This window comes from Danio rerio, chromosome 21, assembly GCF_049306965.1.
Source record: "Danio rerio strain Tuebingen ecotype United States chromosome 21, GRCz12tu, whole genome shotgun sequence".
Taxonomy (NCBI): Eukaryota; Metazoa; Chordata; class Actinopteri; order Cypriniformes; family Danionidae; genus Danio; species Danio rerio.
Window position 1 is genome coordinate 43,469,097 of NC_133196.1, and position 22,324 is coordinate 43,491,420.

General features: G+C 38.8%; 4 protein-coding genes across 4 annotated transcripts in view; 3 read left to right on the plus strand and 1 right to left on the minus strand.

Moving 5' to 3' along the window:
• Window positions 1-2,817, minus strand: part of slco2b1 (solute carrier organic anion transporter family, member 2B1) — a 68,751-nt gene extending 65,934 nt beyond the window's left edge. The window contains exon 1 of the mRNA XM_073935031.1: window positions 2,577-2,817. The gene's annotated coding sequence lies outside the window, so the exon portion shown is untranslated. The remainder of the gene's footprint in view (window positions 1-2,576) is intronic.
• A 6,145-nt stretch (window positions 2,818-8,962) lies between these two features.
• Window positions 8,963-11,148, plus strand: or70a2 (odorant receptor, family 70, subfamily A, member 2). Its single transcript, NM_131741.2, has 2 exons — window positions 8,963-9,069; window positions 9,287-11,148. The coding sequence occupies exon 2, from the start codon at window positions 9,294-9,296 to the stop codon at window positions 10,230-10,232; it is 939 nt and encodes a 312-aa protein (NP_571816.2). The 5' UTR covers window positions 8,963-9,069; window positions 9,287-9,293; the 3' UTR covers window positions 10,233-11,148.
• A 2,257-nt stretch (window positions 11,149-13,405) lies between these two features.
• Window positions 13,406-15,231, plus strand: or70a17 (odorant receptor, family 70, subfamily A, member 17). Its single transcript, NM_001099262.2, is given in 2 exon segments — window positions 13,406-13,457; window positions 13,674-15,231. A coding segment is annotated over 1 exon segment (939 nt). The 5' UTR covers window positions 13,406-13,457; window positions 13,674-13,680; the 3' UTR covers window positions 14,620-15,231.
• A 4,269-nt stretch (window positions 15,232-19,500) lies between these two features.
• Window positions 19,501-20,916, plus strand: or70a3 (odorant receptor, family 70, subfamily A, member 3). Its single transcript, NM_001037405.2, has 2 exons — window positions 19,501-19,636; window positions 19,704-20,916. Exon 2 carries the CDS (start codon window positions 19,710-19,712, stop codon window positions 20,646-20,648), a length of 939 nt encoding a protein of 312 aa, NP_001032482.1. The 5' UTR covers window positions 19,501-19,636; window positions 19,704-19,709; the 3' UTR covers window positions 20,649-20,916.
• Window positions 20,917-22,324: the final 1,408 nt, after the last annotated feature.

A 22,324-nucleotide genomic window follows, 5' to 3' on the forward strand; every position in this document is an offset into this window, starting at 1 on the left:
TGCATGCCTCTGTTTCACAGAGACCAATTGTCTCCATTACAGGAACAAAAAGGCTGATACACTGTCTCAGTAGTGCCATTATGAAGTTTGTCCCAAGACTGAAGAACCTGTTAACCCGTTTTTTGCTGCTTAAGTCCAATCGGACATCAATACTGGATCAGCCATGTTCAAAGACAAGAAAGCTCACCCAACAAAACATTTGTTCCCCAAAAGGTGTCTCTCATCAAAAGCTCATTCAGACAGTCACTCAGCTCCAGGTACCATGCATTCTGACACCACAACATTCATTCAAAACAAATCTGTCAGATGCACAAGACTCAGAGACAACTTTCTGCTAGCTTGCTCCGACTCATGATTTCTAACATAGAAAACATAAAATAGGTCAGATTCAAAGAAAAAAAAAAAAAAAAAAACTTTTTTGCCGACCCACTTCAGCAAAAACAAACAGTTACTTGTCATCCTTGGTCACACCACGTCACCATAGATTGCATCGTGATTCTTTCAGTTGTTTAAGGTCACATCACCATCCTCACAGCGATTGAAAAAAGCCAAACCTGTTGATTAATTTTCACTGCCACTGAAACAGCCCTGATGAAGCTCTGATGTAAATATGTATTCTGTACAACACATACAGAGCTCTCAATCTCTCCCTGTGTGTTTTTTTTCTCTAATGGAGCATTTTAATGTCCTCTCTTTGCTTGGTGAGCATACTGATCTTCCATCCCCTTGTTGCACACATAGGGCTCTATTTTGACGATCCATGCACAATGTGCAGGGTGCAAACGCTTCAGGGCGTGTCAGAATCCACTTTTGCTAATATAAGGACAGAAAAATGCACTTTGCGCCATGGCGCATGGTCTAAAAGGGTTTATTTTCATAATGAGTTATAGGTGTGTTTTGAGAATAAACCAATCAGAGTCTCATCTCCCATTCCCTTTAAGAGCCAGTTGCGTCGCGCCATAAGCGCATTTGCTATTTACATGACGTAAAGTTTGTGTAGGTGGAAAAAACTGAGCATTTCACTAGCAAGAAAACAGTTAAACAGAGCATCTACCAAGGCATCTCATAATCTAGTTTCACTTTCTCTCTCGTAGATAGGGAAAGCTTGTACGCACAGACATCAATTAGCCTAGAAATAATTAATTTCATTTGTTAAGCGCAAAGATTTGTTTCAAAACTATTTCTAAATTCAGTTCTAATTTCCAGCAAACAAATAAATTAACAATAATTACGAAGTGTGTTAAAAAATATCCTAAAACACATGCTGTGCCCCATATGGTCTAAAACCTGACAGGTGGACAAATCTAAGCTTGTCTTTAATAAAACAAATATAAATATGGATATAATAAATAATACTGCCAATAATGATAACATTATACAAAAGCAAACTGAATGAACTGAAAAAGCCTCCCGAGATGAAGAAAGTATGAAGGCAGTGGTTTTTAAATTTATGCAGGCTAGAAAATGATATATTTTGTAATATTTTATTGCTTTATATTTCTATCCTATATAAATCCTTATTAAATCCTATCCTATATATATCCTTAATATTTTATATCTTTTTCATTTGCAAAGATATTTGTGTATTGCTCTACATCTTGGGTCTATTAAACAGTGTGTAAGCCAGGTGCACTCTGAGCCAGACAATAGACCAGCTTTATTCTGGTCTAAAGAACAGACTATTATAGTTTCTCAAAATAGCAACGCGCCAGCAGCCCGCCAAAACACGCCTGCTTTTTTAGACCAGAACGCCTATGGGCGCACATATGTGCACATAAATGCATTTGCTATTTAAACAGCGTGGCCCAACACCTCAAAACGGCTCTTGCGACAAGCTGAAAGTAGCAAATAACAATTGCGTCGCGCCTTGCGCCACATTGCGCCGGGTGTATGATAGGGCCCATACTCTTAACAAAACATTTTCACCTGGATTTTATAACAAAAACAAAGCTGTTAAAAGAGGTAAAGTTGAGCTTATCTAAATGTAATACCATTTTTTTATTCAAAAGTGTCACTTTTTGCACCATATCTTGAAGTGAAGTTTAGTTTTAAACTAATTTCGAGAGGAGCATGTGCTCATGATTTACCCAGCTGGTCCACATTAACTAATTATGATCCTCCAATCGAAGGATCCCAAATCACTATATATATATCCTCATTTCCTTTCTACAACTATCTTCGTCTTGAAGAAAGCTTCCTACTTCTAAAAAGCTTTAGCTCTAAAAGCTTTTACAGCATTGCACTTTTTAGCCCGTCAATATGGAAATAACCAACAATATCTACAACTGCAACCAGAGCCCTGCTCTCCCTGAGACTTCAGCCACTGCAATGAAGCCAAACTCTCACCGCTCTTAGCGGTCCACCTGTGGTAACGTAGTATGCTTTAAGGGGAAACTTCTCTCTTTAAGGAGAAACTACTCTCCAACAAGATTAAACATTTCTTATGTCTTTAGAAAAGCAAGACTTTCATAAATAAAAAATAATTTAAACCATTTTAAAGACACAAACACTATGGACTTAACGTCCTCCTATAATCTGTAAACAAGCAGAGATTATAACAAACCAAATAAACCCACCTTTCAAGCTTGCCGTCTGTTCACAGGTCCATAACATTTTAACAGCCTGGCTGATTTCACAGCAAGGATCAAAGCAATCCAATCCAAAAAAACTTTAGTCCACAACATGTTTACATGTTGATAAACATACATGGATACACTGCTGTCATCCAAACTTGTTGCTGGAATGCTTTCAGTAAAGTAGTATCTTTCAGACAAAAACACTTGTATTATAGTCTAACAAAATGGCTGCCGACCTTTTGATTGACACTTCATTGAGCCAATAGCTGAAAAGAGAAGTGTCACCATCCAAGAGCTGTCAGAACATGAGATGGTCCCGCCCTCTCTTACGATAGTTATGAACAGACTTGGTTGCAAAGACTTTGTGAATGAATTGGGCCAATTATGCTTCTGAATTCATTCATATTAAGATTCCAAATGTAATGTTATTTAATCAATCAGATTAAAGTAAAGCCCATAGTAAACATTTAATTGACACAGTTTAATAAGTATGTTCAAGTGCAAATTAAATGACAACATCATTTTAGAAATTAAATAAATAAATAAATTAAACAAATAACTAACATAAATAAATAAACATACATATAAGTAAACAAACCCTGCCACTTCCAATAGCTATTTAACTTCTAAAATAAAATTACCCACCTAATGACAATAAGCATCACATCGATCATAGAAGTCCGATCGTAATATGTCAAAGGAATTTAAACTTATCACTTCACCTACTCCACTTTAAAGAGGTATTTTTAAGATCACCAGCCAAGCCATGCTCAATATCCTTGGCCCTCCACTATCCTGGGGGGAATGAACGTCTACCAAAACACTATCTGTCTGTAGATTCCTCACCTCGCTAGAGAACTGCGTTCTCTCCACTAATTTTTTCTGATTTTCTCATTTCAGGTCTAACCTATGGATTCCACCCGGGCACCTCAGCTCTCCCTTCCTATCCTAATATTCAGTCAGCTTTTGCTGATTGAACCAGAAATTGTGGATCATCTTATTTAAAAAGAGATCGACAACCACTTTATGTTTGACCATTCTCTGCCCCACCACTCAAGGTTTCACGCATTTGTCCCATAAGCAGTGCAACTCGCAAATTCTCCATCACTGGCTTCTTTCTAACAATCGCAGAATCCCCCACCTTATCCAACTTTAGATGATATTCTAATCACCCCCCCACATTGCCTCCAGCCAAACACCTAGAGATCACCAAAAGGTTTTCGCCAATCTAGGTATTCTGCTCGCAGAAGGCTGGACCCAATACATGTATTGAATTTCTAGGCATCAACTTCAATTTGCTCAAATTCCGAGCTTCTCTTCCTAAAGAGAAAACTGGCTAAATAATTTCTCTTTCTCTTGTATTATAAGAAAGAGACTTGAGTTAAACACATACTGTTATCTATCCTCAGCCACCTAAAATTCACAATGCAAATTTACCTCAAACTTGCCTACTCCAGCTCCCTACCACAAGTCACGATTTAAAAGGAACAATTTCTCTCTCAAAACCCACCCACAATGAACTCCGCTTATGGATTGCTTCCTTAAGCTATGGAACGGCTGTTCCTTCTGCAGAGATTGTTCGCACCCCCATTAGATATTTGTCTATTTACTGGTGCTACCCCATCAGTTGGGTTTCAAGGGTACTCAGAGGCCACTGGTTGCCACCACATGGCCCCCTCAATCTATTTCCACTCTAGAAACCATTGTTCACCAGCTTTCTTCAAACTGTACCCAATAGTCGCTGCCGCCATACTATGGGGAGATGAATGGTCCACCTCTAGGATTCTCATTCATTGTGTTGAGGAAGAAACAATATAATGCATAGACAAAGGCATTCCTACTCTCTAAGCTTTAATGCTACTTTTAAGATGTCTTATTTGACATTAGTCAATTTATCATGTCTGCATAATATGTGCCAGGTTGCTAAACCAAATCACTGACTCTCTCTCATTTTCTTTCCAGAAACTTTGGTCACTGGCTACAGAAGTGGACCCAACTCAACGCCTGTCCATCCCTTTCCACAAATGACGTTACCTTAAGCCACCCCCATTATAACCTCCACCAAACTCCATATCACTTACCATTAAAGTAGTAGCCTTCAGACCCTTCAGTCACACATCACAGCATGAAACATTCAAACTCAACCCTCACTCCAACCCACCATAGCAGATCTAAATTTGTGTGATGAGGAAAGAAAGGGTTTCCTCGTCCTGCAAAGTAAGATAAATCTATTGACAAGAACATTTCATTTACATCTTTAACATTCCTGCCCTCACCCACCCAGTCCAAACTCTCTAGTATACCTACACTCGAGGATTAAGAAACAACCCCCCTAGCCCCCCTTTTTACTGATGACGCTAATCGTCCAGTATCACATCTCTGGTTCCAGAAACACCTCAAAGTTGTCCACCTCTCAGGATTTCCTCCCGAACCAATCTCCAGCCATTCATTCAGAATTGGCATTATTAAAAGGCTTTCCCAGCACCAGATCCAGACCCTCGGTCATTGGTTCTCTGAAGCCTTTCAAATCCTACATTCGCCTTAGTCCTTTCATCTCAAAGAACCCAAGTTGTTTCTTTCAAACCTCTCAGCCCAATCTTTGCCACCCCTTTATTCTCAAGCCAAAGCCATCTATCTGTCCATCCCTAGCAAACCCCCTCACGGCTCAGACTCCCGCTGGAGTAAATTTGAGCCTCAGCTCTCGCAGAGCTTAACATGACCCTCTTTCTGTTCCCCCTGCCAGCATTGAGTTTCTCTGCTGTTTCCTCCTAGTTCTTTACTCCCTGCCTTTGACTCTCATGTAATCTCCTTGCTACATCAGCATTACCCTAAGCCCAAATTTCGCAGGGGACAACATGAGCTTTTGCTCTGACAAGAGCCTACCCTATCACCCTCTCCTTTCTGTGCCCCCTGCCAGCATTGAGTTCCTCTGCTGTTTCCTCCCAGTTCTTTACTCCCTGCCTTTGACTCATGTAATCTCCTTGCTACATCAGCATCACCCTAAGCTCAGATTTCGCAGGGGTCAACATGAGCTTTGGCTCTGACAAGAGCCTACCCTATTACCCTCTCCTTTCTGTTCCCCCTGCCAGCGTTGAGTAATTCCGCTGTTCCCTCCTAGCTCTTTACCCCTTGCCTTTGGCTCTCTAGTAACCTCCTTGCTCCATCTGCATCACCCAAACTCAGACTCTCGCAAGGGTCAACACGAGTTTTCGGCTCTCGCAAGAGCCTCACCTTTCACCCTCTCCTTTCTGTTCCTACTGCCAGTGTTGAATGCTTCCACTGTTCCCTCCTAGCTCTTTACCCCTCGCCTTTGGCTCTCTTGTTACCACCTTGCTCAATCTGCTTCAAGCTCAGACTCCTGTAGGGGTCAACACAAGTTTCGGCTCTCCCAAGAGCCTCCCCTTTCACCCTCTCTTTTCTGTTATCCCTGCCAGCGTTGAGTACTTCCGCTGTTTCCTCCTAGCTCTTCACTCCTTGCCTTTGGCCCTCCCATAACCTCCTTGCTCTATCTGCATCACCCTAAGCTCAGACTCATGCAGGGGTCAACGCAAGCTGTGGCTCTCGTAAGAACCTCACCTATCAACCTCTCCTTTCTGTATCCCCTGCCAGCGATAAGCGCTTCTGCTGTTTCCTCTTAACTCTTAGCTCTTAACTCCTTGCCTTGACTCTCAACTAACCTCTTTGCTCCATCTTAGCATCACCCTAAGCTCAGACCCCCACAGGGGTCAACACGAGCTTCGGCTCTCGCAAGAGCCTCCCCTATCACCCTCACCTTCCTGTTTCCACTGCCAGAAATGAGTGCTTATGCTGCATCATTTTATTTATTCTGTATTGTCATTCATCAGTATCTACATTTTGTTTAATCTGTATAGTAGTTCATTAGCATTACATGTTATCATATTCTGTATTTTGCATAGTAATCTCGTTACCTCCAACAGCTCTCCCCTTTTTCTTTCCCCCCTGTCAGCGTTGTATGCTCCCTCTGCTTTAGTATCTTATTGCATAATTTGTATATTCTGTATAATAATTGTTGGATATTTGTGTTTCTTACAGCTGCTCTCCCCCCTTTTTCCTGCCCTGCAGCATCAAGCACCTTTGCAGCTCCAATTAATTTATTCTGCATAATGGTTTACTGTTATATCTTGTATTGTATCATTTGCATAAAAATTTTATAGTATATCTGTTACTTCAGCCACCTCGCCCATTTCTTTTCCCATTCCAGTGTGGAGTGCTTCCACTGCACCAGTTTATTTGTTTTCCATATAGTTATTGATAAAATGTCTACATTGTGTTCATTCTGCATAGTAGTCCATTTGTATTTCATGTATTTTATTGTGTATTTCTGGATAATAATCACGTTACTCCCAGCAGCTCTCCCCTTTCCACTTGCCAGAATTGAGTGCCTTACTGTTTTCTACCAACCCTTTACTCATTGTGTTTGACTCTCATCCAACCTCCTTCCTCCACATTAACATCACCCCAAGCTCTGACTCCCGCGGAGTCAATAGGAGTTTTGGCTCTCGTAAGAGCCTCACCTATCGCCTTCACCTTCCAGTTTCCCCTGCCAGTGTCGAGTGCTTCCGCTGCATCAGTTTATTTATTCTTTATAGTTATTCACCAGTATCGGCATTAACATGTTTATTCTGCATAGTAGTTCATTAGCATTTCATGTTCTGTATTTTGCATAGTAACCTTGTTACTTCAACAGCACCCCCCTTTTTCTCTCCCCTTACCAGCGTTGTGGGCTCCCGCTGCATTAGTATCTCTCTTATTGATTATTTTGCTCATTATGCATAGTAATTGTATAGCATATTTTTGTTAATTACAGCTCCTTTCTTCTGCCAGCGCTAAGTGCTTCTGCTGCTTACTGCATTTTATTATGCATAGTATTTCCCTAATGTTTCATGTTAATATATTAAATCTGTGTTAATACCAGCTTCCTTCCCCTCTCTTTCTCCCTGCCAGTTTCTAGCAACATGCCAGCATTGAGTGCTTCTGCTGCATAGCAGTTGTATATTCCATACAGTAATTTATATAGCATTGTTTCCTCCAGCTTCTCTCCTTTGTTTACCCCCAACAGCCTTTTATGCTTCCGCTACCAAATCTCTTCCCTCCTCTTAAACAGCCAGCTCCACACCCTTCTTTATTACATCTCCTCACAAACCTTCTCTTAAGCACTGACTCCCGTAGAGGGCCCATTTAAGCCCCAATTTACACACAAGTCTCCACCCACCCTCTAAGCCACTCAGACTCCCTTAGACTTCCTAACTTTATTTCTTAGCCACCAAACCCACCCTGCCCTTCACACACTCCCTAGAAAGCTTTCCCCCACTTTTTATCAGTTCTTCAAATATATATATCCAGCAGCCGGATATAGCACTTTTTCTTTGCACTTTGGGGAGTTCCTGTGTAAACACGCGGCTGCTGTCCCGAGCGCTTATCATTGGCTTTTTGGGGAGTTTGAGATAGACCTGAGCTCAATCTCCACTCGCCCTGCAAAAGGGGGAGCGCCCTGGGCTTGAGGATCCCTTGAGCTCAGGGCTCTCTCCCGGGACAGCATGCCAAACAAGCTATGTATAAATCATGAGCTAAGTGTGAACTCTTGAAGTGAAGTTTAGTTTTAAACTAATTTCGAGAGGAGCATGTGCTCATGATTTACCCAGCTGGTCCACATTAACTAATTATGATCCTCCAATCGAAGGATCCCAAATCACTATATATATATCCTCATTTCCTTTCTACAACTATCTTCGTCTTGAAGAAACCCCCCTCCTCCCCTTCTTCCTCCTTTATCCAGAATGGGCGGCACGGTGGCCCAGTGACTAGCACTGTTGCCTCACAGCAAGAATACCAATGGTGTTGGGTCCTCGCTGAGCCATCTGGTATTTCTGTGTGGAGTTTGCATGTTCTCCCCGTGTCCGCGTGGGTTTCCCCCGGGTTCCCCGGTTTCCTCCCACCATCCAAATGTGCTCTATATTATAGATAAAACAAGCCTAAACCTTTTTTATAATGTCTTACTCTCAGGAAGTTCGCCTTGGCCTCAGCAGCGGGGGAGTTTGAGATAGACCTGAGCTCAATCTCCACTCGCCCTGCAAAAGGGGGAGCGCCCTGGGCTCGAGGATCCCTTGAGCTCAGGGCTCTCTCCCGGGACAGCATGCCAAACAAGCTATGTATAAATCATGAGCTAAGTGTGAACTCTTGAATTTCAGAGTTTTTTTTTTTTTTACTTGGCAACGTCACAGCTTTTCCTGTGGCCCTCTGTTTGTAACAATCAAACATGCTCAGTTGTACACTAATCAGACTCTTGGGGTACGTCGACAAAAAGTTTTTGTTTTTTTAATTCGCATATAAAGTAGCCAAGCAAACTAAATATATTCAGAGAAGGAAGGTCATGATAACTAAGTAAACAGATTAAATAACACTGCGCAAGGACGAGTGTCAAGTCACAGATGCACAAATCATTTAGGCACTACTCTTCAAAAAAATCATACAGGTATTGTAAATTTTAAATGTGATTTAATTTTACGTGCTCACATTTAGGTTCTTTTTCATGTATAAAATTACTTGAGAAAACTTGGCAGCACTTTCAAACGCATAGTAAAATTCATTGTAATGACAAAAAAAATGAAAAGAACAAGGTGAAATATGGTAGATTTATACATGTGTACACATTATTGAGAACTGCCACTTTATTTGTGTGTTTTGTTTAGGTCAAAGATGGACAACCAGACATTCCAGTACAGCAAACTATTAGTGGAGGGACTGCAAGTTACATCTCAATCAACCCTTCCTACATTTATTCTTCTTTTGATGGTTTATGCATTTATAATGGTATCTAACATTGGGATGATGGTTCTGATTTCAGCAGACAAATGTTTACATCAGCCTATGTATGTTCTTTTCTGTAACTTGACACTGAATGATATTTTAGGGACAACTGACTTTGTGCCACCTGTGTTGAGGAATTTATTGATAGAGCCTTCTGAGCGCTATATCACATTTGTGGAGTGTGTTATTCAAGCTTATTTTGCTCATTTGAACGGTACAGCATCTCACACTGTGATAATGATTATGGCCTTTGACAGATATGTGGCAATATGCAATCCACTGCGATACCCGGCTATAATGACCAGTAATATGGTGGTTAAACTTTCGGTAGCAGCCTGGGCTGTTGCAGCTGTGCTGGTGGGAATATTGATCGGCCTCAGTGTGCGTCTCTCCCACTGCAGATCTGTGATTCAAGGCAGCATTTGTGACAATCCTTCATTATTTAAACTATCCTGTGAAAATACAGTGGTTAATAATGTATATGGATTAACCTTTACTGTTGTTTTGTTTACCTCTTCAGTAGTGTGTGTTGCATTGACATACCTCAGAATAGCACTGATTTGCTTTAAAAGTAAAAACAAAGCGACAAACAGCAAAGCCATCAAAACCTGCAGCACTCACTTGACTGTTTATATAATCATGCTGATTTCTGGATCTGTTACAATATTACTTCATCGTTTTCCTGTATATGCTGAAACTAGGAAATTAGCTGCCATAATCCTTCATGTTATTCCACCAGCCTTGAATCCAATCATATATGGTGTACAATCCAAGGAAATAAGACAAAAGATTCTTAAACTATTTAGAAATCAAATAAATGCAAAGTGATTTTATTTTATTTACATGTTTATGGTAGAACTCTGTAATTACACTTTCTGTGATTACTAATCAGTTTATATTTATGCTGAAATTTACTATAGATAGCATTGCATAAACTGCATAAATTTATAATATTACTCCAGTAAAGTAATTAAGTTGCCACCCATTTATCAATGTTTTTTTTTTTTTGTGAAATTTAAAACACACATTTGTTTAATTTTTGATTGTGTATTAAAAAAGTTAAACTCTGTCACAAGATCCCTTTTCTATTAAATGCACATTTACAGTTTTTCTTAGTCACTTTGGTGCGTTTCTCACAACACTATTTATATTTGCTCAACAGTTAATGCCTTTCTCAAAACAATTAGTCATTTGTGCACATCATAGTAGCAGTGTCTCATTCCTTCCAACAAATTGCGAATGCTTTTGGACATGCATCAATTGCTTTCATACAAGTTTCTGCTGTTTATAACATTATAATTCGCTTATGTCATGTCAGTCAAAATTAACTAAACTTGTAAATGCTGAATAGTCATCCCATATAAAACTAATAGTCCTTATTTCAGTACTTGAGTCATTACATCCACAAATGTTGAACTAGTTGTCAAAATCTGTCACGCAAAAAATTATAAACATTAAAAAAATAAATAAATAAATCCTGAAAATGTCTTCTAAATTGAACAATTTCATGAATGATTTACAGACCTGTGTATGCTGTAGGTTCAGTTTTAATATGTACTGCAATATTGTTTACAGTTGTGCACAGCTCGACTCAAAGGAAGTTTATGTTTGTTGTAAAGAAGTGTATATTTATCCTTTTGCACAATGCTGTGAATAAATTATAATTGCAAAGAGCAAATGCAGTAAAAATGTGAAACATATCAGTGTCTTGTACTCGGATACCTCAATAAATGCAGTGATGTCTAACTTTACTGTAGTTTTCAAATGGCTGTGTAAATAGTATATAGTGCTGTCTTGGGCATTTTCAGGAAGTGTCAACAAAATCAGATTTTTTTTGCATTGGAAAAAAAACAGAATAAAGTGTCATAATGAAAACGTGATAAAGGCATTTGACTATCTTCTTCATAAACAATGGTGTCAGGACACTTCATCTTAAATATTCAATTCAATTCAATTCAGCTTTATTTGTATAGCGCTTTTACAATGTAGATTGTGTCAAAGCAGCTTCACATAAATGGTCATAGTAACCTGAACAGTGTGGTTCAGTAACTGGAACAGTGTAGTTCAGTTTTTAGTGTTTAAGTTCAGTTCAGTTCAGTTTAGCTCAGTTCAGTGTGATTTAATCATTACTGAGAGTTCAAACACTGAAGAGCCAATTCATCGATGCGTAGCTCTACCAATCCTGAACCATGCGAGGCAGTGGCGACAGCGGAGAGGGAAAAAAAACTTCACCTGATGGGAGTGAAGAAAAAAAACCTTGAGAGAACCAGACTCAGTTGGGCACGACCATTTTAATTTCTCCGCTGGCCAAAAGTCTTGTGCAGAACTTCATTCGTCGTGGTTTAGGCTGGATACTTGCTTTTGAGGAATGAGCTATCCAATTTAAGCAAATGACACGCTTTTGCAGGTTACAAACTAGGTTTTGCAGTCTGTACTAATTGTTTTGATAAATGCATTAACTGTTGTGCAAATGTAAAGAGTGTTGTGAGAAATGCACCAAAGCCACTGAGCAAAACTGTAACACTATAATAGTGTATGCCTCTGATGTTGAAATATAAGAGTTTAAATATAAGAGAGCTATTTGTAACTGTAAAATATTTCATTTTTATTTTAAATTAAGCAAAGAGCAACACAAGTAGTATTACTGTTGACAGTCATTCTTCTAGTTATTTAACTTAGCTAATGTATGAAAAGTATTTAAAGATAAAAGGCATATTATTCTACAAATGTATTTTGTATAAACATTTTTTTTTCGTTCCAAAAAATTATTTTATACTGACGTCCTGATAGAAACGACGAAATAGATAAAATATTTGCCTTTAAATTTCACAAATAATTGTGGCAATGATAAACACCAAACAGCCCAAAAGGTCATCAACATGTTACATGTCACATTAAAGTTGCAGATTCAGCTTGAATAGGTAAGTTGTGATGTCTGCAAGAACAGAAAAAACTTTTCCATCACCAGTGTCATCAAGAATGAAACAATTACTATGTAACCCTCGTTTTCTAAAAGGGGGAATGAAAATGCAATGTGGAAAAACTTCCACTATAGGGGAAATGTATGTAAAACGCCACAGCTATTGAACCTTAATACACTTTTAGACATTTCAAAGGGTTTTTACAGTAACTGTATTTGAGATTTACAGTATACAATCGTAAATTAGTTTACAGCATGTTTCCATAGTGTCTGAAAATGGTTAATTACTGTAAAAACCAAGGAAACAGTTACCTACTGCAAACCTTTTAATTTTGTCCTAAATATTTTATCATATCATTTTATTAATGTTATTTTAGTACTATTGACATAAAAAAGACACAATTACAAAATATTAACAAAATAAACACTGTTTATTTAAAACATTGGAGATGCTTAAAACATTTAAGAAAACTGTGTAAAAACATTACATTTCAAACATTCGAATTATCTTCCTTCAAGAAAAAAAACATTGAAAACGATAAAGCACATGAACACATGTACAAAACTAATTTAAGTGTCTGACCTGCATATTGTTGAGAGAAAAAAACCCCAATTGTACTTAGTACTACTTACATTAAATCAGACACAATTACAAAAAATTCCATTCTTTAAATCCAACTGATCTTCCATCCCCTTGTTGCACATGTAAACTTAACAAAACATTTTCATCTGGATTTAATAACAAAACCAAAGCTGTTAAAAAAAAGTAAAGTTGAGCTTATCTAAATGTAATACCATTTTTTTTATCCCAAAGTGTCACTTTTTGCACCCTATCTTGAATTTCTGATTTTTTACTTTTTTTTAACTTGGCAACGTCACAACCTTTACTGTGGCCCTCTGTTTGTAACAATCAAACATGCTCAGTTGTACACTAATCAGACTCTTGGGGTATGTCGACAAAAAGTTTTTGTTTTTTTTTATTTGCATATAAAGTAGCCAAGCAAACTAAATATATTCAGAGAAGGAAGGTCATGATAACTAAGTAAACAGATTAAATAACACTGCGCAAGGACGAGTGTCAAGTCACAGATGCACAAATCATTTAGGCACTACTCTTCAAAAAAATCATACAGGTATTGTAAATTTTAAATGTGATTTAATTTTACATGCTCACATTTAGGTTCTTTTTCATGTATAAAATTACTTGAGAAAACTTGGCAGCACTTTCAGACGCATAGTAAAATTCATTGTAATGACAAAAAAATGAAAAGAACAAGGTGAAATATGGTAGATTTATACATGTGTACACATTATTGAGAACTGCCACTTTATTTGTGTGTTTTGTTTAGATATAAGATGGACAACCAGACATTCCAATACAGCAAACTATTAGTGGAGGGACTGCAAGTTACATCTCAATCAACCCTTCCTACATTTATTCTTCTTTTGATGGTTTATGCATTTATAATGGTATCTAACATTGGGATGATGATTCAGATTTCAGCAGACAAATGTTTACATCAGCCTATGTATGTTCTTTTCTGTAACTTGACACTCAATGATGTTTTAGGGACAACTGTTATTTTGCCAGGATTGTTGAGGAATATATTAACAGACCCATCTGAGCGCCATATCACATTTGTGGAGTGTGTTATTCAAGCTTATTTTGCTCATTTGAACGGTACAGCATCTCACACTGTGATAATGATTATGGCCTTTGACAGATATGTGGCAATATGCAATCCACTGCGATACCCAGCTATAATGACCAGTAATATGGTGGTTAAACTATCAGCAGCAGCCTGGGGTGTTGCAGTTGTGCTAGTCGGGATATTGATCGGCCTCAGTGTGCGTCTCTCCCACTGCAGATCTGTGATTCAAAACTACATTTGTGACAATGCCTCATTATTTAAATTATCCTGTGAAAATACGGTGATTAATAATGTATATGGATTAACCTTTACTGTTGTTTTGTTTACCTCTTCAATGGGGAGTATTGTACTGACATACCTCAAAATAGCACTGATATGCTTCAAAAGTAAAAACAAAGCGACAAACAGCAAAGCCATCAAAACCTGCAGCACTCACTTGACTGTTTATATAATCATGCTGATTTCTGGATCTACTGCAATATCTCTTCATCGTTTTCCTGTATATGCTGAAACTAGGAAACTCGCTGATATAATCTTTCATGTTATTCCACCAGGTTTAAATCCAATCATATATGGTATACAATCCAAGGAAATAAGACAAAAGATTTTTAAACTATTTAGAAATGACTTAAATGCAAAGTGATTTTAATTTATTTACTCTTTTTGTTAGAAAACTAATTACACTTTCTATAAATTACTATCTTTATACAGTAAATAGACTCATTTCATAGTACTTAATTAAGTTACTGTACCACCCTTTTATCAATGTTTTTACATTTCTTATGTAATACATTTTATTTAATTTTTGTTTTGACTCCAAACTTCTTCAAAAGTAAACAGTGTCACAAGTAAAAGCACCTTTCTCCTAAACATGCTAAATTAGCAGTACTGTTCTATATTAATGTATGCTTCTAATGTTTAAATATATGAGCAGGTAAAGTCATATGTAACTACAATGTGCAAGGCTTAGGGTGCTGTCTGTGTCACAATTACCAGCGATCCAATAATTGTAGATTGCTGGTAAGCACATCTAAACAGATCACTTAGAACTACAAACCCGCCATTATATGGACTACAAGATCCAGTCATGCACTGCACACACACACTGGTTCCTAATCCTGTCTGATTACAAACACTCACAGCTGAAGCTGCTCATGGAATGATTACAGGACTATATAAACAGCACACACACACACATATCAGTGCTGAGTCTTGTTATATTGAAGTGAAAACATTAAAATACATCTTCCTTTCATTGTCTTGCCGTGTTGACTGGTTACTGATTTCTAATAGTTACTTAGGGAATGAATCAAAAGCATTGCATATTTAAAGAAAAAAATAATACATCACACTTTTTTTTTTTCAAGAGAAATCGCATTTATTTTTAATTTGAAGTCCAGAGAGAAAATGATGGTATTTTTCAATATTGGCAAGAAACAGGATAAAATATTGACCTTTAAATATCATAGATATTTGTGGCCACAATAAACACCAGACAGCTTAACAGGTCATCAACATGTTTTATGTCACAGTGAAGTCGCCGGTTCAGCTAGTTTAGTTAAGTTGTGATGTCTTACTCTCACCTAAAATTCGTATTGTTTTTCAAGAATATCTCGAAATCTATCTCCCTCACCAATGTGAACAAGAATGCGAGTGGGAGTGTTTGAAATACAGACTTCTGCTATCTGAGCTGCATCCAGTGCTTTTTGATGGGCTAACCCCACCCCTAACCCTACCCCTCACAATGACGTCACTCCATTTGAGAGCATTGTGTCTGACATTGCATTGCTGAGTAATGCAATCTCAGCTTGCATCATAAAGGCTGCATCCAGATACTATTTCTTTAAAATGAAAGGTTGCTATCAAATATTACATACACATGCGTTATTGCTGATGATTTAATTGAATATTCATCACTGATTAGGTAGAATTCTAAGTATAAATATGCTAATTACTATACTTTGGCAAAACCCAACGAAAAAGCAATGGCAAAAGAAAGCAAGAAGAGAAACTTTTAACAGAATGTGATTTGAAGGTGCTGCTTTCGGAGGTAGACTGGAGAAAAACGGTGTCATTTGTTAAGTCAAGTTTGTCCTCTGGAATTAATAACAAAAGAAAAGAATAGAGTGAGAGAGTTTAGCTGATGCGGTTAACTCAGTTGGGTCTGAACACAGCGTGGACAATGAGTGGATTAAAAAAGAAACAGTGCAATCTAAAGGTGTAAAATGTAGTATCTTCAACAGTGTGAGTGGCATAGCTCGTAAAACGCATGGCATCATGTTTTGACACGTTCAAGCATAAACTCGGTTCGAATCCAGCTTCTGATCAACTCATTCTTCTTTTTTCTCCCCGCTACATATCAGATTTCGCCTTTACTCTTCATCACGAGGAAGACAAATAGAAATCATTAATAAGTGTGTGCATCATATTTTATTTGCACATTTATTGAATGGAAATGTTTCTGATTCACGTATGCAAACTCATCTTCAGATAGCCTCTTTATACCAATGTGCGTGCAGTCGATCGCTCCGATTACATTGGGGAAAAACGGCGACCGCTGTAAATTGCGCTTTAATGTTTGGCTGATCAACTGCATGGTATGGAAACCCTATAAACCTGCTAGACATGCGGGTAAATCCGTCCCATACAGCTGCCAGTGCACGGCTCAAAGACACTTTGTAGAGTGCAATTTAACACAACTGCCTCTAGGAGTCACCAATGAAAATAAAATCGACACGCACAAGAAATGTGCGTACGCCAGGCATGAAGTTGGAGTGAACCTGCGCACATTCCCACGTTCATTTTATTGTTAGTAAATCCAAACGTGAGCGTGAAACCTGGCGTTTGCAAAGTTTTTGTGCGCACGCATCGTTGATACATGAGGCCCCTGATCCGTACGTTTGACACCCCTACCCTAAGTCATTAAATAACCATTACATGGGAATAATTTAGAAAGGATTTAGATCAGAGGTCGCTAATTTGCTTTCACCTAGCTAATTGTCGTCTATGGATATTTAAATTACTACAGTTTGTTGGGAAAACGTGCCAGTCCCCGAAGGGGGAGTATGCTGCAGAGGCCATGTGTTAGCAATATGGACATATGGACTAGCCCTTTCCAGGGGATGTGCAACTCCAAACTTAGTTTCCTCCCGATTGACCAGGGTTACCCAGTAAACAGGAGGAAACCAGCTCCACTCAAAGATATAAAACCTTGCAAATATATTAATTGTCACCCAGCCCGCAGCTCTACAGATATCTGTGAGAGAGGTGCTGCGTGCTAATGCAAAAAAAAGAGGAGGCAGGTTGCATGTTCAGCCCCTGCTCTCTAAATAGGGTGGTAGGAACCTTGGGTTCATAGCTGCATTGGGGTCTCAGTATCATGTCAGTGTAGAGCTGTCTTCATAGACAGAATTTTTACGGATACTAAGTCAAGTGGTTCAAACAGATCTCTCTGCAGTTTCGCCAGGACAGCAGAAAAATCCCAAGAGGGCAAGATGGGGGTAGGGGTGGATTTAATCGCCTTGCACCTCTGAGAAACTGGATGATTAGATTATTCTTCCCAAGCGTGCTGCCATCCACGGCATCAAGGTGAGCCTAGATGGCTGCAATGTAAACCTTTAGTGTAAAGGGTGACAGCCTATTCTACAGCTTATCCTGAAGGAAGCACAACAGAATGCTAATGGCAAGTTCGGGGGTCTTCTCGGAGTGAATAGTCTCCACTTTAGTATGTAGGCATGCCTCATAAAGCTAGCAGATGCTGGTATACCACTTAAGTCTTCCACGTTCTGTCTATGGCCTATACGTGGAGGTTCCAGAGCTCTGGGCGTGGGTGCCAGAGGGTGCTCTGTCCCTACTAACCAGGCTAGCAGAGCTTGCACTAATGGCATTATCGGAGCAATCGCTGACATGCTAGTGGATGGGACTGCTTGGGAGGGGAGGGCTCACCCCGGGAAGTGGAGAGACCTGAGGAAGAGCTGAAAATAAGACATTGTCTCTTACCTTTCTTACTATTAATCAACAGAAGTGTGAAGATAGATAAACATAATTACAAATGTACATGTACAGTGGGTGTGTACATAATTACACATGTCCATGTGCAATGCGTATGTACAGTTCAAATAAATGAATCAGTGCAATGCGGTGCAATAGTTATATGCAATTTTTAAATGTGCAAATGTTAAATAGTGCAGTGATTATGAGGAGTATAAGTTAGAGGAGAGTGGGCGGTGTATTAGGAGGGCAAAAGAATGCAAAAGAGTAAGTGGGGGGCAGAGTTCAAAAGGGAGACAGCTCTGGGGAAAAAGCTGTTCTTTAAGGCTGATTTATACTTCTACTTATGCTACGGCGCTGACGCATAGCCCTTCGCCGTGGCCGTCGGCGTCACTTACATGCACCTCTCAAAAAATGTAACTACACGTCGCAACAACGCGTAGCGCAAGCTCTGTGATTGGTCGGCTTGGTATCGCTGATGAGTCTGGGCGGGACTGAGAGCCGCGTGAATGGTGCGAGCCTGATGGAGCGATTGTTTACAAGTGTGGAGTCCCGTGAAGGAGCTCCGGATGGAAAGTTTTCTTTTGCGTTTACCTCATAGTTAAAGTTGTTGCACGTCTGCCGGTTCCTGCCTCAAAATGAGCGAGTTTGAGCCACTTGTACAACTGTTCAGGAAAAGCAAAACAGAAGCGAATAAACTCGACACAGAGGAACATTTACACCTCACTGCCAACTAGCGTTTCGGAAGTGTTAATGCAGACCAACAGAGACAGCGCGCAGAAGTATACATGCACAGCTGCGCGCGTTGACTGCGCCGTGAGTTACGCCGGTCACTTGACGCAGAAGTATAAACCAGGCTTTAGTCTGCTGGTTTTGTCCAGGAAAGCCTGAAGCGCCTGCTAGAAGGCAGGAGAGAAAACAGTCTGTGAGCTGGGTGAGAGGAGACCTAAAGAACACTGCGTGCTCAGTGCAGACAGTGTTTCTTCTGGATGTCCTCTATGGCTGGCAGTGTGGCCCCTGTGATGCGTTGGGCAGTTTTCACCACCCGCTGCAGTGCCTTACGCTCAGCAACAGAGCAGCTTCCATACCAGACTGTGACGCAGTTGGTCAGGATGCTCTCTATTGTGCAGTGGTAGAAGTTCACCAGGATGGCTGATGAAAGCCGGTTCTTCTTAAGTTGCCTTAAGAAAAATAGAATGCACGGTATGGAACTAACCCAGCCGGGGCTCGAACCAGTGACCTTCTTGCTGTTAAGCAATCATGCTACTCACAGCGCCAACATGACGCCTATTTGTTTTGTTTAAATCTAAATTAGTCTTGACAAACTGTATATATAAAATGCAACTTTAAATTGCACAGGGTTGGGGTTGGGGGGACGGGTTGCATACCCAATTGACCCAATTAGTTGAATGATCCACCCATGTTCTCAGCCAACACAGATGATCAGCAATCCACCTATCACAGAATAGAGCTGTACCTTTGTCTTTACTCATGGGATGTTGTGACAACCATATAAGAAAGGCAACCAAATCCATACTAAGACAAACTCTGAATCTTATGATGATAGTCATAGATTATGATGTTATTCATTAGTCACAGTAAATAGAGTAGGTTGCAAAATATAAAAACTTTTATACAAAAATATTTGTACCTATTTGCCATTCTTCATGGTAAGTTAAAAATAAATAATGTTACACGTTCTTATGTGCTATTAATACAACTGCTCTTGTGTTTCAGTTACAGATGGATAACCGGACGTTCAGATACAGCACACTTCTTGTAGAGGGACTACAAATTACACAGCAGTCCAGCCAGCTGACTTTCATCTTCCTGTTGACTGTTTATGTTTTTTCAATGGTATCTAACATCGGGATTTTGATTCAGATCTTAGCAGAAAAAAGTTTACACCAGCCAATGTACATTCTTTTCTGTCACCTGCCAATGAGTGATATAATAGGAGCAACTGTCCTTATACCACGTTTACTCAAGGATTTATTAACAGACCCTTCTGAGCGCTACATCACATATATCGAGTGTGTTTTACAGGCTTTTTTTACACACTTATATGGAACAACATCCCACACTATTTTAATGATTATGGCCTTTGACAGATATGTGGCGATATGCAATCCACTGAGATACCCAACAATAATGAACAATAAAATGATAGTTAAACTTTCTGCAGGAGCCTGGGGTGCTGCTATCGTTCTGGTGGGAATTTTGATCGGCCTTAGTGTGCGTCTCTCTCACTGCAGATCTGTGATTGAAAACCACGTTTGTGACAATCCTTCACTGTTTAAGCTGTCCTGTGAAAATACATTCATTAATAATGTATATGGATTAACATTTACTGTGGTTTTACTCACATCCTCTTTGGGGTGGGTGGTATTGACATATCTGAGAATTGCAATGGTTTGTATAAAAAGCAAACATAAAGCGACAAACAGCAAAGCTATTAAAACCTGCACCACTCACTTGACAGTCTATATTATCACAATAATCTTTGGTTTTGTTCCAATTTTTCTCCATCGTTTCTCTGAGTATACTGAGAGTAGAAAGTTCGGGAATGTAATGTTTCATGTAGTACCGCCAGGATTAAACCCAATAATTTATGGCTTACAAGCCAAGGAAATAAAAGATAAAATGTTAAAGCTTTGTGTAAAAAAGGTTAATCCTTCATGAAATCCATTCCATTATAAGACAGCAGCCGCTGCATGTTATTTGCAATTAAATGCAAATTCTAATTGTGTAACACTTCATTTTATATTTTAAATTAGTTTTAATTGTACTGTCTAGTGTTGTGTGTGTATAGGGATTTGTGAAAAATAAGTTAACACACACGTTTTTATACATTTAGAAGACAAATATGTGTAACTGTTAGCATAATTAATAAATAAATGTGCAGTTGGTGTACTCAAAATAAATACTATTAATACTATAAATAAGTACAGTTAATTTGTTCTTTTGATTATTTTGAGAGTGTGATCTGATTATTTTATGTCAGGTATGTCAAACTCTGTCCACCAAAAATCGAGTGTGACACGTGGTGGACAAAATTATTAGAATACTTGGCATATTTATGAAATTGGCCATTACAATATCCATAAAAGACAAAGCTACAACATTATCATTATGCTCCATAAACCATAAAATACAGCCATCATTAGGAAATGTTGACTAATTTCCATAGTAAAAAGGTAGGCCTTTTTTACTGTTAATGCTACATAATAATGTCCCTTCACAGAATTCAAAGAAAACACTAATAGTTGCAGGCAGTATGGAATAAGATTAGGGTTAAAGTTCTAAGGAAATATTTGGACTGAAGTGTTCCTGTAATTACTGCAGAAGGGGGAAATACAAAACATTAAATTTAAAAAGGGGAATAAAAACCAATACACATTAACATTATGAAATTAAATCATACTTTGGAGGCAAACAATATCACAATTTTAGATCTGTTCAGGCATAAATGAAATGAATATTAAAGATACTAGTTACTAGGGTTGTCACAAAATTTCTGTATTTGGTACCAATATCAGTTCTCTGCACCGGTTTCAATATTCAATTCAATTCAACTCACCTTTATTTGTATAGTTCTTTTACAATGTAGATTGTGTCAAAGCAGCTTCATATAGAAGGTCATAGTAAATACAAACTAATTAGCAACATTTAAATAAATAAACTGGTTATATGTATTTAAGGCATTTTTAAACAAGACCTTCAAGATGCTCTATATGTTGGGGCAGAGAAGAGGAGAACACTATTATGTCATCCACGTAGACAAGGAATGACTTTTGCTGTTGATCCCAATACATTTACTCCATTAACACTGGAATTTACCTGGGGCATTGCAGAGCCCAAACGACATTCTATTTCACTCAAATGGGCCAAAGTGGTGCAAAAAGGCTGTCAATTTCCTTCAGTGATTTAGACCTAATTATATCTGTTGGCCAGGTACATAGTGAAAAACCAACAGGTCCCTTTGAAGAAGTCTAGTGACTCCTCAATGAGAGGCAGAGGAAAAGTTCCCTGTCTTGTTCTCACATTTAACTTTTGGGTAGTCAACACACATGTACAGATTATCATCTTGTTTTTAACTAGGACAACATATGAGCTGTTACTCTTCTGATGACTATCACCTCCAGAGGGTGGTTAATATTGGATTTTACTACATCATGAACTGATATGCCTATATTGTTGCATGATGGGGATGGGGTCTAGCATTGGGATATTATGAGAGATCAAATTTGGGCATCCCAGATCCCCCCCATGGGAAGAAAAAACTGACTGAAACCTGTTGAGTAAAGCCTTAACTTGCCCTCTGCTCTACATCAGACAAAACTGCCCCAGTCAACAAC